The sequence below is a fragment of the Pelophylax lessonae genome (genome assembly GCF_965119305.1).
Source record: "Pelophylax lessonae genome assembly, chromosome: 11".
Classification (NCBI taxonomy): domain Eukaryota; kingdom Metazoa; phylum Chordata; class Amphibia; order Anura; family Ranidae; genus Pelophylax; species Pelophylax lessonae.
In genome coordinates this window covers 67,851,326-67,870,662 of record NC_138778.1, presented here as the reverse complement: position 1 = coordinate 67,870,662, position 19,337 = coordinate 67,851,326, and the positions used below count along the sequence as shown (strand labels likewise).

At 43.0% G+C, this 19,337-nt stretch overlaps 1 protein-coding gene across 3 annotated transcripts in view; it reads right to left on the bottom strand.

Annotated features, from left to right (window-relative positions):
* Positions 1-10,124: 10,124 nt before the first annotated feature.
* PRPSAP1 (phosphoribosyl pyrophosphate synthetase associated protein 1) overlaps positions 10,125-19,337 on the bottom strand; it is a 68,062-nt gene continuing 58,849 nt past the window's right edge. For all 3 annotated transcript variants that reach the window (XM_082272956.1, XM_082272955.1, XM_082272957.1), the window contains one exon: positions 10,125-10,793. In XM_082272956.1, the coding sequence (XP_082129082.1) occupies positions 10,635-10,793 (159 nt within the window). In that variant the 3' untranslated portion in view covers positions 10,125-10,634. The remainder of the gene's footprint in view (positions 10,794-19,337) is intronic.

The window sequence follows — 19,337 nt, the reverse complement described above, 5'->3', positions numbered from 1 at the left end:
TCTGATGTAAGGGGGGTCTCTTATGTAGAGGGGCTCTGTTGTAAGGGGGGCCTCTGTGGGAGTCTCTAATGTAAGGGGGGGCTCTGTGAGGGTCTCTGATGTAAGGGGGACCTCTGTGAGGGGTCTCTGATGTAAGGGGGGCGTGTGTGTGTGTGTGTGTGTGTGTGTGTGTGTGGGTCTGATGTAAGGGGGGCTCTGTGTTGGGAGGCTCTGATGTAAGGGGGGCTCTGTGTGGGGGATCTCTGATGTAAGGGGAGCTTTGTGGGGGTCTCTCTGATGTAATAAGAGTGTCTATGACAAAGGGGGCCTCTGTGAGGGTGTCTGATATAAGGGGGGGTTTCTAATGTAAGGGGGGCCAATTTATTAGTGATCACAAAAAAGAAAAGTCAAATAAAGTTAATAAAATGTGCAGGGGAGGGGTCACGCACATGCAGTGTGGGGGGGAGGGGGGCACCACAGGATTAGCTTGCACAGGGCGCCTAAACACCTAAGGCCGGCCCTGACTGGGAGGATGGATGGTGGACAACAGACCCCCACAAGTGGAAGACCATTTCAGCTAGGATTCCTCCAGATAACATACATACCTACCAAAGGACCTCCTTAGCAAAGTGAAGTCAAGGAAACATTATCGTCACAATGAAGAACCCAGAGGTCAAAGACAGTGGGGTATACAGGCTGGGAATAACTAAGTCAGGAACGGATCCATGGGCTGAAGTCAAACTCCAGGTAAACCCTTCCCAAAGTGTCCCTGCCAGCGCTACAGGTAGCTCATTCCCTAAGGTTGAAGATAGACTTGACAGCGAGGTAGTTGGGGTAGTGATACATCTGGAGGATAGATTGAGCATAGAGACTGGCTACTCTGACAAGAATGAATGGTTGGAATGGATGAAATTTACAGCCAATTCTACAAATGCCTCTGACTGTGCGCCAATGGAAGACCAAGGCTAGCGACTGTTCCAATTCTCTCGGCTTTTAATATATGTATTTTATTGATTATGCAAGGAGAAGCAGACAATGAGATTTGCAAAACAGACATCGATAAATTTCCTGTGACTAAAATGAAAACTAAGCCAGTAGGTATGACAGTCTATAAGGGGAATTATACTCGTTTTAATAATACTCTTAGACCGTCTTCACAAGAATCTAGGTATTAAACAACTATATATCAGCTCAGGAATGATGGAAGCTTCCCAGAATCACTGTTTACCAATCAAACGCAAGCTTTAGCAGACACCTGTTGGTTGTGCAGAGATAATAAAACGAAGGCCTTTATTGAGCTCAAACTGAGATGGGACATGCACGCTAGTGAAAGTAGTTCAACCCTTTTAATCTTCCCCGCCAGACTAGGTGGTGTTCCTATATGGGATAAGGCCCTAGGCAGGAAATTAAATAAGCAAACCAAGCGAGATAGTCCAGGGGGAAGTTTTGATAGATCAGTATACATAGATGCTATAGGCGTACCAAGAGGAATCCGAGATAAATTTAAAGCAAGAAACCAAGTAGCAGCAGGTTTTGAATCAATTTTTCAGTTTATGTCTAAATAAAAACACTGAGTGGATAAGGCCCCGTTCACACTGGGGCGATCCGACTTGGGGGGGGGACGACCTCCGAGGTTGCGGTGCGAGCAGCGCGCCGCGACCTCGGAGCGGCCGGCACGGACTTCATAACATTGAAGTCTATGACGGTCGCCCCAAAGAAGCTCCGGACCCTTTTTCTAAGTGGGAGCGACTTGTGTCGCTCCTATTCCAACGGTCCGCAGCTTCCCTATGGAAGGCGACCTGTGAGGCGACCAGGTCGCCTTAGTGTGAACGGGGACTTAACTGTGTTTGTATATAACAATCAGCAGCGTTTTGTCAACTCCACACAGGATGCAGTCAAAGGCCTTGCCGAGCAGCTTGGTGCCACCTCACTAACAGCCTGGCAGAACAGAATTTCCTTGGACATGCTCCTGGCCGAGAGGGGAGGGGTTTGTGTAATGTTTGGTACCACGTGCTGTACGTTTATCCCCAATAATACTGTCCCCAGATGGCAGCGTCTCCCGAGCATTGAAGGGCTTGGAAATGCGGTCTCAAGAGCTGGTGGAAAATAGCGGGATAGAGGACTCATTCGACAGATGGATGGAACGCTGGTTCGGCAAATATTTGACCACCTTAGTCACTGCGGTCGCAGTGGTGTTGTCAGTATTATTGTGCGCAGGCTGCTGCCTGGTACCATGCATGAAGGAACTCATCTCAAGAGTGGTGGATAGCGCTGTCAAGCGATGTAATGTATACAGTTCTGTCCATGCAGGACCCTGACTTGCACGATAGATCAAGCTCAGCCTCTTTGCCTGTATGAGCGAGTGATGCTGTTTTTACAAAGGCCCCCCACTAAAACAGACAGACTTTTGGGGTGGGAGCTTGAGTAAAAATCTAAATTTGTAGGTTCAACAGGAGGGAGATGTTGGAAGAATGGGCTGAGTCAGGAATCTTTCACTAAATGTAGCCGTAGTAAAATATATGTGAACCTAGAAATGTAGATCGAATACTTAATATAAATCGTAGTAGTTAGAGTGATGCTTTATGATGAACCTATTTCTAGTGAATGTTCTTGTTTGAGGCTCACATCCCCCCGCGTCTGCATGAAAGGGGAGTTTGTGTTTTCTTCTGCAGAAGAATGACCTTGAGAGATAATAGAAGCAGGATGCTACATCCCAAATACAGCAAGATATGAGTGAACTGGCTCAAACCAGTGAGATTGCCATCACCCTCAGATTTGGCCAGCCATGTGGTGAAGACGCCTAGTTAACCGTTAATTTACCATAAGAAGAAGTGGACATTGATTGGATGAAAGTATACCATTACACCTCGGACCAGCCCAGAACACACCTATGCTTCATACATTCATTGCTATAAAAAGTTCAAGCTCTATTGTTTGGTTTCAGATTTTAGACACGAGGCAGATTTGCTCAGTCTGAACTCTGTACTTATCTTCATGTGCATGAAAATAAAAACGGATCTATACCTTGTTTTCCAAATTGCCAGAATTCAGTATTGAGTTCTTTAAATAAAACTCACAAGTTCTAACCCTTCTTTATTAAAGTTATGGTCTTTGCCCCCATTTGAGACAATTCTGGTGAGCTGAAACCTCCCCAAAAAACGTACTTCCTCCCTACCCAATCCAAAACAGAATAGTTTTAACTGGTGATGGGATTAAAAGCCCAACTCCACTTTTGTTGAGAAAAGCAAAACATTTCTGGGGTGTGGTCAGTATACATTGTGTGTACAGAACAGCTCCAGGTAACCATATTGCATTTTCAGAAAATTACAGCAGCTGCAGATTGAAAAGAAAAAAGGGATTTTTAATAAAATTCCAAGTACAAGGTGACGTGTCACAATTGTGTAAGCAATACTGTTTTTTTCTTTGCTATTTTTGAAAGTGCTGTTACCCTTAAAGTGATGCATGTGTTCAAATATATTGCTAGGTGTATTCAAGTTCTTCCAGGAAAATGTTTTTGGGGACACTGATCCACATCTCTTCCTTCAATTTTCTTTGTATGAAAAATAAGCCATTTTAATGATGCCACACAACACACTCAGCTAGTCACACAACTGTTTATTTATTAAAATAAATTTCACATTGTCATTTGTCTGGATGGAAAAAAAAAGGAGCATACAAGTTTAACTGCAACAACTACAATTTGCTTAGCTTTATCAGAATAATACTCTGAACATTCTTAATGGTATAAGCGTTACGTAAACATTTGAAAAACATTAAAGAGAAAAAAGACAAATGTGCGTAGTATTTCACAGCCATCAGCCAGCAATCTGGGTTCAACCTTACTACCTAAACTTAGTAGGCAGCAATTGTGCCAAGTAAAAGGTATAGAATGTGGCCAGTTCAAATCACTGGGACCCAGTTAGTGCCCTCTCTAGATAGTCAAATTGTATTGTCATGGACCTGTATAAAGTTTGACATTTTTTAAGTCAAAGCAGTATTCTAGAGCAATGTGCAAACCTCACAAACATGTAGCAGGTTGAAACCTTGAAGGACTTGGTTAACAGATTTTTCTTTCAAGTTGTGCAGTATCTCCTTATAGCCTACTTGCGACACAGATCACTGTTTTCCAAAGCCTAGGATATGTATGATTGTACATACTTTCACCGAGGGGTTGGCATCTATAAAGGGGATCACATGCAGATTTGAGACCAGAACATTTTCAAGCCTTGGTTTATATACAGTACCTGTTGCCTGCTGGTGCTCACCAAAAAAAAAAAAAAAATACATGCTGTCAAAAATTGTTTAAAACCACCAGCCCACTAGAAGAAGCAAAAATGTATCTGATCATGTGAATTACTGGGTTTATTTCAGAGAGAGCAATTAGAGCCTGGATCTCCAAGGAATGAAATGTGTACATATTGTGGTATTGGACACACAAAGGATTTAAGGCTCGGTTCACACTGGGGCGGCTTCAAAGTCACCCGACTCTGAACCACCCCGTGCAGTGCGACTTCAGCCTGGCTTGCAAACAACTTCTCTAATAGAAGTCAATGCAAGCCGAAGTCAATGCAAGCCGCTCCGAAGTCGCCCCCCGAGTAGTGCAGGAACCTTTTTCTAAGTCAGAGAGACTTGAGTCGCTCCGATTAGAACGGTTCCATTGCACTGAATGTAGCGCGACTTGTCAGGCAGCTAAGTCGCCTGACAAGTTGACCCAGGGTGAACCGAACTAAGACACAATCCAAAGGCATAGCTAAAGCCTAGCTGCCACAATGTAGCTTATGCATGTAGCACACACTCCTTTCATATTGAACTGGGGATCATTAGAACACAAAAATTCTACAGTAATAGAGAACCTGGCTAAAGCCTGGAAAACAATGACATATCAATAAAAAGGCATCTCTAACCATCTACTATAGATAAAAACAAAATGAACACCCAACACCATCAAAAGCATAGTGTTACAAATGGTTAAGAGCAAAATAAACTCATAAAATATTTTACCTAATTCTAAATTAAATACCTTTTTTTAATTTAACAAATATTAAAATTATTTTTAAAGAATTCCCAAATTAAAATTACAAGGTAATCATTCTAAATTTGAAACCGGGATTTACAGATACTTAAAAACTGTATATCAAAAGTAAAATATGAAAACAAAAAAAAAAAAGAAGAGGGCGGGGGGTTGACCAATCACACTGCTTCATAGCGGACATTAAACATGGGCAGATCCTACAGAAGTTCAAGGAAGGGGTGGGTGTGGTCAGTGTTGCAAACAGGATGAGTGATTAGTATCCAGTGCAGGATTTTTATACCAATAGAACAGCAGCACAGCTATTAACACTCCACTGAGTTAGTGGATTATACCCTGTAAATGGCCATACACAAGCAGCAACAAATACATTCACGTTTTAAAACCCTTGAAGAGCTTATGAGCTGGGCTTGGAATTTTTGGCTGCTTTTACATTATAAATGTTATTAGGGAGAAAGCCTATTGTTAGACAAATATACAATGCATATCCCCCTGTGCAATATGCCAATATAAATATAATGTGTCTCAGCCATACAGAATCATTCGACAGCTGTAGTGTATGTTATCTAAACCAGTGTTTCTCAACTCCTGTCCTCAGGGCACACTAACAGGCCAGATTTTAAGTATTACCTTGCTAAGATGCAGACTAGAATACTGCAATCACTGAGCAGCAAATGATATAACCTGTGATGAATTTCCGTTCTCTTGCAAACCTGGCCTGTTAGTGTGCCCTGAGGACCGGAGTTGAGAAACACTGATCTAAACCACTTGAACATGGCTATGTTAGATCTGCCAAGACAGATTACAGTATTGCATAAGCATTAGTAAACAATTACACAGCACTGGAAATAGAGCAGATACTGAAGCTATAAGAGTACACATTTCACCAGAAATGGTTTTGACGAGTTGGCTCAGACTGGCCATTAAAGAGGTTGTAAACTGATAATTTTTTTTTTTTTATTTTCTTTACATCCTGAAAGAGAAAGACATAATGAGCTAGTATGCATCGCATACTAGCTCATTATCAAATACTTACCTTAGAACGAGCCCTCGCCGCGCCGCTCTCTTACCTCTATGACGGGCGACATGTACAGTCGCCCGTCTTCCGGGATCGCGGCATCCGGCCATCTGATTGGCCGGAGCCGCGGTGACGTCACTCCCGCGCACGCGCGCGGGAGCCGACGTCACGGCACAGGGCTCTGAAGGAACGGCACGATCTGCCGTTCCTTCAGAGCGCATGCGCCAGTGACGTCACTGGCTGCATCAAATGTAAATATCTCCTAAACGGTACATGTTTAGGAGATATTTACAGTACCTATAGGTAAGCCTTCACATAGGCTTACCTATAGGTACAACTTCCTGAGGAGGGTTTACTTCCTCTTTAATGGCTCCATCTTGATTTGACAATCCTGTATGGTGATTGGGAGAAAGGATTTAGGGCACCTCTAGAAAGTGAAAGCAAACGTGTTGACAGTACTCATGGTCACACAGACAATTTCTGGATTTTTTGGAAAACGGTTCGATACCCAGCAGATGTTTCCACTGAGAAAAGCAAATGCCGAAGTTAACCATCTATGTGGCACTTCGTAGCAATAGAGACAAATGAGCATGTCTTCCTAGGCGCAATGTTTGGGAGGACAGGGTACAGATGACTGGACAGGTTTCTCCGTGTGTTTACAGCTAGCTAAAAATAAAAACCTTATATTGCAATGTTCCAAACGGTTTTACATCAGGATCCAACACAACAAAACTGCAATCTACAGTAGAAACAATGCAAAAAAAAAAATACCTGTTTAGTTAAGGATCACACGCTAAATACCATCCCCTTCATCTTGTATATTAAAACTGACCCAGTTCAGTACCTTTGAACCACCTTAAAGGTTAAGTAGGTGGTGCTGGATTAAATTACTCCAACTCCTGGGGACTCCAGCAGCCAGATCTACTCAATGGAATGTGTCCCATGTCCACCCACCAGGGTCAATACTAAGCAAAGCCAGAGTGTCTCAGTCCAGCTAGTGCACAGCCTGTTCTGTGAAGAAAAATTAAGTGTAGAAAACCAGCAGCAGTAGGACATCTTTCTCATGACCACAGCAGGTAGATGAATAACTCAACTACAGGGATTTTATCATTAGGCAACCAAGCAGCTAGTGATCAGGTCCATCTACCAATATCCATCCAACTGTTAAGGCAATTTGGCTGTACTTAGCCTTTAAGTGAAAACAAAAATCACAAACCAGAATAAACTGTTGAATCTAGTGGGTTAAATAGGCTTGATAAAGCTTTCGTACCGCCAAAGGAAATGTTCATACTACAATTAGCTGCTTGAGTGATGTCCTGTGGTTAAAGTAGTACCTTCCATACATAATGGCCTAATATTTTAGGACAGTTCTGAAAGATGTTGAGTGGGCTATTTGAGTGACCACCATATCTCCGAAGGGATAAGAGACTGTACCAGTGTTTCCCATTAAAGAAACCCATTGTTTTAACATTAAAATCCTTCACATCACAATGTGGTCACAAAATACTGCTGTTACGAAAGGTGTCTGGGGAAAATAAAGTTTACTGGATAAACTCTTTTTTACCCATTAAATTAGAACTTGATTTTTGTGTTCTGTATTTTATGTTTAATTCTGCCTCAAATGAGAAGAAAAACTAAAACCGCACAAAAAAATAAAGCTTCTGTAAAACATAGCAATAACATACAGTATTTGTTTGGCCCCTAACCCTTTACAAGAAACGAGTAAACATGTGAACCATATGGATGTTCGTATATAAAAAATGTCTTGAAAGCAGCCTCATCAGTAGGTGCAGTATGGTCTTAACTTTGCTTTACTTTGTGATACCAACATATAGGCCCCTTTCACAAGGATGGACCCGGTCCGCCTGCCAGTTTTTCAGGCGGACCAAATCGTACCATACACTGCTCACTATGGAGCAATGGATGTAAATGCACATGTATCCATTGACACCCACCACCAACACCCGATCTGATCCTCTAAAGACAGACGGTGGATGAATCAGATGAAAACAGACAGGCAGACAGCAGGCTGTGTCTGCTTTGCACTAGCAAAGCGGGCACAGACCTGTCATCCGCCTGCTTAGCAGGGATCAGCTGAGCAGGGGGATCCGCTGGCAGACTCAGTGTGAAAGAAGCCTTTCTGGCCTTATACAATTGACAGCAAGGTGGTCTCTAAATAGCAGGAAGATTTCACCATTTGGTGAAGAAAAATTATAATTAAGTGAGGCATGCCTACAGGTTCATTAAAAATAATTGGTTTCCTTGAGTTATTTCAGTGTAATGCAAGTCTGTTAAACCATGTGTCCTGTAAACACATCCTTTCAGCACTAGGAGTTTGTATAGTGGGCGCTGTGAACACAAATATCATCAGAAGGAAGAGTAAATCTCACCAATGGGGACACAGATAATAGAGACTCTACAGAGGTTCAACTCCTTCCTCTTTTTAAAGCTAGCCAAAAAGAAAGGTTTTGACTGGAGCTTCACTTTAACACCGCAAACAAATCAGTTTGTATTCACAGAACCCACTAAGCACATCCCTAACCTCTATAAAGCAGTGGTTCAAAACTGGTTTGTTGCCATTTGCTTCACCTGCTACCTCAGTTTGGGTGGGTTACAATTAATGGAAATGGGCTGCAAGGTTAAAAATGGATGGGAACTACTGCTATAAAGGATGAACTATAAAGCCATATAGCTCATCACACAGTGATTAAAGCAGTATTAAACTCAAAAGCAAACATATTGCAGCTTACCAATTTTTAAATGTGATGGCTGTATTCGTTTCATTTTTTAGGCTTTCTTCTATTTCCATGTGGCCATTCAGCCAGCAAAAGACTGCTTTAGAACAGAAAAGCTTTCTTGCAGTTACAGGGATGAAACAAACCATTTAAAACACTAGCAGAGGAGCTCAAAGTGATCAAATTATATTTTTCCAAAACTTTTATACCAAAAAGGGAAAAAAAGGTTTTCTGTACCTTATTATAAAAGTATTGGGTGGAGCTCAGCTTCAATTTGATATTGTATTTAAATCTGCTAGTACAGCTAACACTACCGCCACCAGACTGACAATGCTGCTGTCAAAATCTGCCTCCTGTGCTCTATTGAGTGGTATCTGTATAATACAGGAGGTGTGTTACTGGCCAGAACAGGTCAAAATAGAGGGGAAAAAAAGCCTAAAGAAAACGAATACAACCACCACATCTAATGATTGGTATAACATTTTCAGTTTTGTGTTTAATACCACTTTATATTGGTGTTTCCATCACATACAGGGCAGGTCTGCTACTACGGGCCACATTTATGACTGTCTATGGGGGCTAGAAAGATTAAAAAAAAAAAAAAATGGGATGGAAGATTGCCTGAGGCAAACACAAGCAAGCCACAAGGTAATGATCTGCCTCCAGATGTGAATGTTTTTTTTTTTTTTTTTTTTGCAAGTTAAGAGTCATTGTTAAGGCCTTGTTAAAGTTTAAATATACTGTAATAGCATAGCCCTGTAAATTACTGCCTGAATGTATAGTAATGTAGTATCACAAGAAAAGGGAGTGTAAATGGGATAAGGACGGTAACAAGACCCTTGACATCAGTCTCCAAACACCAATAGCTTAGAGCATGACATGACTGACTCTAAAGGGGTTTAAATACTGCATATATATACTACTAGGTGTATATACACACAGCAAAGTGTGAAATTATATACATATATTTTTATGTAGCTGTATATATACACAGTATATATACACCAGTATATACACATACATACATATATTACAAAGTAACTGCTAAGTCTACTCGACTACACACCTGGTCCTTCCCATTTAAACCCAAGCTTTAGAACAGAACTCAAGGACCAAAGTGCAAAACATACGAGCAGAGGGGTTACAGTTTAATAATCTGACACTACTCATCTAATTTTTTTAACCAGCTAAAACTGATTTGCCTTTCACCCTAATACAAAGTCACTTCTATATTTACATATTTTCAGTTAACACGTTATTAGCATGTGTACGATACCAACTGCCAAGACTTCAAATTATTTTATATACCATATGTATATAAACCTGCATTTGCTCATGTAAAAAATATGCATATCCCTAGTGCATGCTGACATACATGTTAAAAATGTATGCTGCAATTTCTATATGTACTCCCAAGTATGAGATGATACACAGAATTGTCATATACTGTGTCATTTGTCTATATACATGTAGTAATTATAGTTAGAGTTCTAGATTAGTATTGCTCAGTAATCCTTTCTGGCTCCTGCTGCAGTAGAGAACACAGAATGGGAAAGTGGTTCCTGAAAGGGTCATATAAACATTGCCTAATGCAAAGTCGACCATGCAAATTCTTGATGGATATAAAGGAGTAAGAGTGTGATGTATGACCTTTCCTAAACCTCATTCCTGCCATCAACCAGGTGTGACCTGTTCTCATGTTCACACAGTGATAAACAATGTAATAAGTCTCTAATTCGCAAACCACCAACTGGCAGTGCCCGTAACAAAAGACGGTATGCCCCAAATCAGCTTCTACCCTTTTCCGCACATGCGAATCCTTTATGTAAGCTTTGCCACATGTCCATTTCTTCAGCATCAACAGGAAGATCCTTCAGTCATCCATTGCGATGTTGCGGAAGAGGTAAGACATGGACTCTCCATTGTGGGTTCGGCGAATGGCCTCTGAGAGAATAAGGCTGATGTCCACAGTTTTGATCTTTGCGCACTGCAACTTTTGCACCTCGTGAGGGACAGTGTTTGTCACTACAACCTTGTATTAAAAAGAGAAAAATATATAAATTATTATGAAAGCAAAATCAATTAAGCTCTATTACAGGGCCATTTAGGGTACAAGACGATAAAATTAAAATACCGTAAAATGTGCTGCTTGGAGTGCATTGAGGGACACAGGAATTCAGATAAATGATGAGGTATACTGCCACCTAGAGGAGGTTTGGAAAGTGGCAAAGAGAAGTGTAAGCTAGCCCCACCACCCAGCATGCCTTAAGTTTAGAGAAAAAGCAGTTCCAAGGGCAAGATCAAAAACCACAGGTGTTGGATTCATGTTCCTGAATTTCAAGAAAAAGATTTTATGAGAGGTACCATAAAGAGTGAATTTGACTCGCCTGTAAATTGTATATGTTGGAAGGGTGGGCAAAAATAAGGCAAACAGAACTGTGCCAACCTGGCCCAACAGTAGCAAGGGTTATCTGACCCAATGTCAGAGTGGCCTGCAAGAACCTTGCCTCGAAACGATTCAACGTCCACCTTGAAAAACATTGAAAAGGTGTGAACAGGCACCTTACAAAGCTGAACAACCAAGACTTGGTGCTGGAATGCCCAGGAAACATCGAAACTGGTGGAGTAGGGACGTAAAAGCGCAGAAATGTTTTCCTTTAGGGCATAAAGGACTTGGGAACAGGATGTCCCTTACGATAGGACAATCGGGAGTCTGCCTTCCCACCAGAAGATGTTGCTTTGAGGTAGAATGAGAGCTCCATGTCCAGACAATGAAAACTGGATTTTTGTCTTACCGTAAAATCCTTTTCTCTGAGGTTCACTGATGGACACCGCTCCATGTCTTCAGACCATTGGGCTTCATGCTGCTCTCTTCAGGAGTAGGATTAGGCTGTGGAAACCTTTTTGGTTATGCCCCAGGTGCATAACCAAAAAGGTTTTCACCTAGTTCTACTCCTGAAGGAGAGCAACAAAGTCCAATGGTCTGAAGACATGGAGCTGGGTCTATTAGTGAACAAAAGATTTCGGCTGAGTGCTTTGGAACAGGGCACAAAGATGGAAGGACAAGTCTTAATTGGAGGCAGAAGATTAATACCATCTAGGAAGAAAATACGTTCCCTGGACTAGGATAGGCAGGAGCACTCTTCCCCATCATTAAAGACAGGTTCCTGCTGCTGCAGGTTTTCAGTGATGAGGAAGGAAGTACTTCCACCATTAAGTCTGGGCTGGAGATTCACCAAGCTAGTGAATTCCTCACTTGGCTGGAAAGGTGCATGGGCAGGTCAAGATGAGGAGCATGCTTGTTCCGTGTCAACAAAATTTTGTGCTGGAGAAGTGTCAAAATTGGGCAAATTGAACAGCCCTGACTAAAGAGATACCATGAGGCCCACCAGAACGCTCAAGAGAATCTCACTGAGGGATGCCTGACGTAAACCCCAGAGTGTGAGCACTGAGAGAATATTTTCTTCTCTGAAAGGAAAACCTTTGCTTGGGATGTGTCGAGGATTAGACTCAAGTATTTCTGGCAAAGAGATGGCTGGAGAGCAGAGTTTTGAAAGTTGACCCCCAACCGAAAGCCTTGAGCATTTGAATTTTTCTGAAGATGTATGCAGATAGCAGAAAGGGAAAGTAATCCTTCAGGAGGTCATCTAGATAACCTGTGAGCTGGATGAAGTTTTTCCAAGGGCAGGAAGATGTGCTAGGCCCTGTGTGAATATTATGGGAACAGAGGACAGGCCAGAATGCAGTGTGACAAACTGGTAGTGGTCTTCTACTGCAAAGCACTGATGAGGTGGATAAATAGGAATATGCAGACCCTTGATATCTATGAATGACAGGTATTTATCTTGTCTAATAGAAGCAATAACTCCATGTAAAATTTTAGAACTGACGTTATTTGTTAAGGGATTATAGGTCTAGAATAGGACTACTGCCCCCATTGGGCTTTGGTACCATGAACCGGTATTAATAAAATCCTTTGAATAAGTCTTGTTGGGGCACTACACAACAACTCCCTAGGACGAGAGATTGTTCAGGACATTCTGCACGTCTGACTGTCCTTGAGCCGATTTTGGTTGAGCACACTCTGGTCTGGAAAAGTGCCTCAATGCAAAGCCCAGAGTGCCCCAAGGTAACATACCAGGCTAGACCTGCATATCCAGTCCAGAGTGGTCCTGGTAGGCACTCCAAATCTGACCTGCTGGGAGAATGGGGGCTATTACTGGACTGGCCCATTTTATTTTTCTGTTTGTGAGTGTTCAGTCATCCTATGTAGGTGGTACTATAACCTGTCTTTATCTGAATTCCTGTGACCCTCAAAGAAGAAGAAAGAAAAAATAAACACCATTGCAACCCATTTGTAATGTTTTTTAACCAAATCTTGCAATATAAAAACCTCTAGACCAGTGTTTCTCAACCCTTTTCCAGCCAAGACAACCTTTAAAATTACGGACAATGTCGAGGCACCCTCTAAAATTATAGACAGTCTTGAGGCGCCCCATTCTAAAATGTAGAAACAATTCTAATAGTTTTACACAATGCAGCAACATCCACACGTAGGACACCCAACGTTAGAGGTGATTTATTCTGCCAAAGCAATTACACTTTTGCAAACCGTTACTAACTAGTATTCCAATGTTTGTTATCCTTTAGTTTTTTCCCGATCACTCAGCTAATGTGACCCCAAAAGCTGATGGAGAGAGGCAAGGGAGGGTCAAACAAGGATGATATGCAGGCAACTGACATCCTCCTTATCAACTGATGTCATTGGTCGCTAGGACCCCAGCAGCTAGAAGGTTGTAATGGTACCCAATGAAAACATGTGGCTTTGTGTAACTAAAAAGGTAGGCTTTATCCACCCACTGGTTTAAATACAGTTTTAGGGCAATGTTTAGGCATTTTGCCAAGGCACCCCAGTTGAAAAAGGCTGCTCTAGACTGCATAGCTGGGAAGATTACTTCACTATTTCCTATTTTGCATACGTGATGAGAACTGAATGCAGGCTAGTGTGGAAGAATTTCTTTAACATTTTTTAGGTGCAACTAAACCCACCAATGGTTTTCCAAAACAAAGCTCAAGTTGGAAAGGTTCACTAAAGATTACTAAATTCTAATTCACTGCAAAGTTTTCTGAAGTGTTTTGCTTACATTCTTCCTACTAGTGCATACACTGCATATGTTACACTCAGGCCCCGTTCACACTAGGGCGACGCTACTTGCCGGGGCGACCTCGTAGGTCGCGGCGCGCTGCTCGCACCGCGACCTCGGAGCGGCTGGCACGGACTTCATAACATTGAAGTCTATGCAGGTCGCTCCGGGTCGCCCCAAAGAAGCTCCGGACCCTTTTTCTAAGTCGGAGCGACTTGTGTCGCTCCTATTAGAACGGGTCCACAGGTTCTCTATGGAAGGCGACCTGTCAGGCGACCAGATCGCCTGACAGGTCGCCCCAGTGTGAACGGGGACTTAAGCATGTCTGTAGTGATAGCAGTTACAATTTCCAGTTTGTTTAGGTTAGTTCTCAGTTGAACTTTCTAGACCTCAAATAGCTGAGGTCATAACTGATCTCGTGAGCCACCACGGCAGCTGCAGATATAAAATAGAGGCTAAAATGGCAGTCTTCATCTGAATAAGGACAGGAGGGCTTGGTTCTGCTTTAGGATGCAGGTTTCTTTAACCACTTAAGGACTGGGCCTATTTCTGACATTTATCGCTTACAAGTTAAAATCAGTTTTTTGCTAGAAAATTACTTAGAAACCCCAAAATTTTTTTGGGGGGGACCCTAGAGAATAAAAATTTTTTATTACACTGTATTTGCGCAGTGGTCTTACAAACACAATTTCATGTAAACATCCCTTGTAATAGAAATAAGCAGGACTGGACCTTTTTAATGCGAGATCTGGCTTCAAAAAAAGACCTCAGATCCCCCATCTACACTAAAAAGCAAAGCAAAAAAAAAAGGGCTCTTTAAGGCCGTTGGGAGGAAGTGATGTAGGATGTCGCTCCGGTCCCCCAAAGCCATAGTTTGGAATGGGGGTCATCTTGTCCTGCCTCGACTTCCTGCCTGAAAGTAGAGCAGACCGGATGGTTTTTCCCGCTACAGACGGCTCGGGTAAGCGGGGAAAACGACCGGGAAGCTGCAGGGTGGGAGGGGGCACCTCTCCCACCGCCCATAAAGGTGATCCCGCAGCAAATCCGCCGCTGGGACCACCCCTTATGTTAAAGTGGACCGCCCGCCATTATTAGATACAGGTGTTATGGCTGTTATCTGCTGCCATAACTCCGGTATTTAACGTCAAAGTACCGATGTAAATACACAATGGGCGGTCCTTAAGTGGTTAACCATCTCCTCACGTTCTGAACGACATATGACGTCGCTGCAGGGGTACAACCTCAATCTCGTTAAAGAGTCGATGACGCGGCTCTTTATCCATGTGATCGGCTGTGTCCAATCACAGCCGGTCACATGTAAAATGCGGAAGTGCCGTTTATCGGCTCTACTCGTCTCACACTAAAAGAGTGTGAGGTGAAGAGAGACGATCAACGTCATCTCCTCGCAGGGGACTGTACAGGTAATCAAGGCACTGATCATCAGTGACCCGATTACAGTGAAGCCCCAACAGTGCCCAGCAAGTGATGCCAGTCTGTGCCCAGTGACACCAATCAGTGCTGCCTTTCAGTACCACCTAATCAGTGCAGCTGCATCAGAACATTAGTGAAGGAGAGAAATTACTTTACAAAATTTTCTGACAAACTTTTTTTTCCCCCAAATTTTTGGCCTTTTTTATTTTAGCAAAAAAATAAACCCAGTGTTGAATAAATACCACAAAAATAAGCTCTATTTGTGTGAAAAAAAAAATGTAATTTAGGTACAGCGCTGCATGACCGAGCAATTGTCATTCAATGTGTGACAGCGCTGAAAGCTAAAAATTGGCCTGGGCAGGAAGGGGTGAAAGTGCCCTATATTGAAGCGGTTAAATTCCTTTTTAGAATGTGTTCCGTGTATTCTTAACATACATTATTTCATGAAGGGGTCATCTGCCTATATTATCTGGATACCCTTGCAAAATACCACAACACAGTCTTTAAAAGTTTGAAGTGTAAGGCTGGACATACAGTGGATATAAAAAGCCTACACACCCGTTAAAATGTCAGGTTTCGGCGATCTAAAAAAAAAAATGAGAATAAATAATTTCAGAACTTTTTCCACCTTTAATGTGACCTATAAACTGTACAACTCAGTTGAACAACAAATCTTTTAGGTGGAGGGAAATAAAAAAATAAAATATGGTTGCATAAGTGTGCACACCCTTAAACTAATACTTTGTTGAAGCACCTTTTGATTTTATTACAGCACTCAGTCCTTCGGGGTATGAGAAACAGAATGGAACATCCTGACTTAGCAATATTTGCCCACTCTTTGCAAAAACACTCCAAAATCTGTCAGATTACTAAAGCATCTCCTGTGCACAGCCCTCTTTAGATCCCACAGATTTTCAATCAGATTCAGGTCTGGGCCATTCCAAAACTTTAATCATCTTCTGGTGAAGCTATTGTTTTGTTTATTTGGATATATGCTTTGGGTAGTTGTCATGTAGAAAGAAGAAGAAGTTCCTCTTCATGTTCTGCTTTCTAGCAGAAGCCTGAAGGTTTTGTGCCAATATTGACTGGTATTTGGAAATGTTCATAATACCCTCTACCTTGATTAATGCCACTGTTCCAGCAGAAGAAAAAACATCCGTTAGCCTTACCGGTAATTGTGTTTCTACGAACCTTCCAGAAGGGCAACACGAGAGATGAGAGGCTCCACCCTACAGGAAACAATCAGTTGACAGATGTGAAAAGGCCCCACCCATCCCCTTGTCCCTCAGTTGTAAAAAAATTAGTTCTCCAACTGATTCACAAGGGATGTATAATCACTTAGGTACTTACCACCTATTGTTTACATTCTTTCCTCACCCTTTTAAAAGGGTGGGAAGTAGGCCTGCCGTCCTGGAAGGTTTGTAGAAAAACCTTTACCTGTAGGTTTAACGGACGGTTTTCTCCTCTCACCTTCCAGGACAGCAACACATGAGAGGATAATAAAGTAACCACAGGCCTACCTTAGGGTGGGACCACCGCCTGCAGTACCTTTCGGCCAAAGGCTAGATCTTGCTGAGACAGTACCTCAACTCGGTAGTGCTTCAGAAACGTGTCATGGCTGGACCAGGTGGCTGCACTGCGAATCTGTTCCCAGGAAGCTCCCGCTTTTTCGGCCCAGAAGGTTGCCAGAAGGTTGAGTGTGCTTTGAGTTTTGCTGGTGCAGGAATACCTGAAACCTCATAAGACATGGTAATGGCTTGCCTGATCCACCTAGAGACAGTTTTGACACTTGCAGTCCCTTTCTTGGTCCAGAGTATAGGATCAAAAGAGGATTAGAACTCCTAAACTCCCTGGTCCTCTGTAAATAAGCGAGGAGGCATCTCCTCACATCTAAACAATGAAATTTAATTTCCTTTTCATTTCTAGGATTATCACAAAAGGATGGTAAGAGAATCTCCTGCTTCCTGTGAAAGGAAGATGCTACTTTGGGCAGATAAAGAGGATCTGGCCTGAGAATAATCCTATCTGGGAAGATCAACATAAATGGTTCTTTAACAGAAAAACCTTGTAAGTCCCCCTACCCTTCTGGCTGTCGTGACAGCTAAGAGGAAGGCTAGTTTTAGGGACAAAAACTTAAAGGGAACCTCTTCTATAGGTTCAAAAGGGTTTCTAGATAACACCTCTAGCGCTATCCATGGCCGTCAAAAATCTTTTAACTAAAGGTTCTTTTGCAAGTCTCACGTCTAGAAAAACAGAGGGCAGCTATTTGTACCCGAAGGGTGTTAACCGCCACACCCTTTTCTACCCCATCTTGTAGGAAATCAAAGATTATGGGGACAGAGGTGGAATAAATTTGCTTCTGCCTACGCCAGGTATAAAAAGTTTTTCCAAACACTTAAGTATATTTTCCTCGTTATTGGTTTCCTGCTCAGAAGGAGTACGTCTATCACTCTGTCTGAGCAGCCCTTTAATCAAAGGATCTGGCGCTCACTAACCAGGCAGTCAACTGGAAGAACTCCGGCCTGGGGTGCCAAACTGGTCTCTGCAACAGCAGGTCTGGGAGGTTAGGAAGCTTCCAAAGAGGCGCCATAACGCCTTCAGGGTCGCAAACCACACCCTCCTTGGCCACCATGGCACAATCAGGAGGAGGCGGAGGCCCGGAGAACGACTGAGCTTCTGCAAAACACGAGGTAAAAGATTTAGAGGGGGGGGGAAGCATAGGCCAACTCGAACTGCCATATCTGGGCCAGAGCATCCAGGCCCAACATTCCTCTTTCCCGTGAAAGGGAAAATAATCTCCTTACCTTTGTTTTGTAGGCTGGCAAATAGGTCTATTTATGGGCAGCAGAATTTCCGGACTAGTATCTGTAATACCTTCGGATTTAGCTCCCATTCCCCTTGCCTTATTAGATGGCAGCTGAGGAAATCTGTTTCCCAGTTGCTTTCCCCTTTTATGTGATACAAATACAAGATCACTCTTCTTGCCCCACAATACTTGGCCACAGGTTCCCAATGGGGAGAGCATTTGAACTACCAGGGACGAAAACTGACACTGGTATTACCCCACAATAAGGAAACTGCACTTACCAGGCGCCGATCTGCTCTTGCCTGCAGCCACCTGCGCCATCTTTCCCTCCTCCTCCATGAGGTGAGTTGCAGCGAGCTTCATACCTTTGGCAGCTTTCTGGCTCTCTTTAGCTGGAGAGTCTGCCTTGCCACCGCCATGCAGGTCTGGCATCTCCTCCGTACTCGATTTCCTCTTCCGAGTCGTAATGCGCATGCTCCACCTTTCCTGCACAAACGGAAAGTTCCGGTTTCAAAGCGAGGCTTGGAGTGCACTGTGTCCTCCCCAAACTGCTGTGTCCCGCGGCCGAACCTTCAGGCGTCTGGCTGAATGCAGGGGAGGACCCGAGGAGACCCTGCTGAAGAGCAGGCCAATAAGTTTTGGAGGGACCACCAATTTTCGACTGACTGCCTGTATCCTGGGGTGACCTGTGAGAAGCCTATAGAAGGCGTGCAGGAAGAGTGCGGCCCCCACCAGCGCTGCTGAACCTGCCTCACAAGGGGACCATCCAACACACAGTCTTCAGGTCAGAGAAAGAAAAAATAAATGTTTCACTGTAGGAGAATCAATACTGAGGGACAAGGGGAAGAGTGGGGCTCTTTAACAACTGTGAACTGATGCTTCCTGTAGGGTGGAGCCTCTCATCTCATGTGTTGCTGTCCTGGAAGGTGAAAGGAGAAAACCGCCTCAAAGCATGATGCTGCCACCACCACCACCATGCTTCACTGTGGATATGGTGTTCTTTTGGTGATGTGCAGCGTTGTTTTTGCGGCAAACATATATCATTTGGATTTATGGCCAAAAAGTTTAACCTTGCTTTCATCAGACCAGAACACATTTTCCCACATGCTTTTGGGAGACTCCAGAGGTGTTTTTGCAAAATTTAGCCAGGCTTGGATGTTTTTAATCATGGCTTTTGCTGTAGGATGAGACTAAG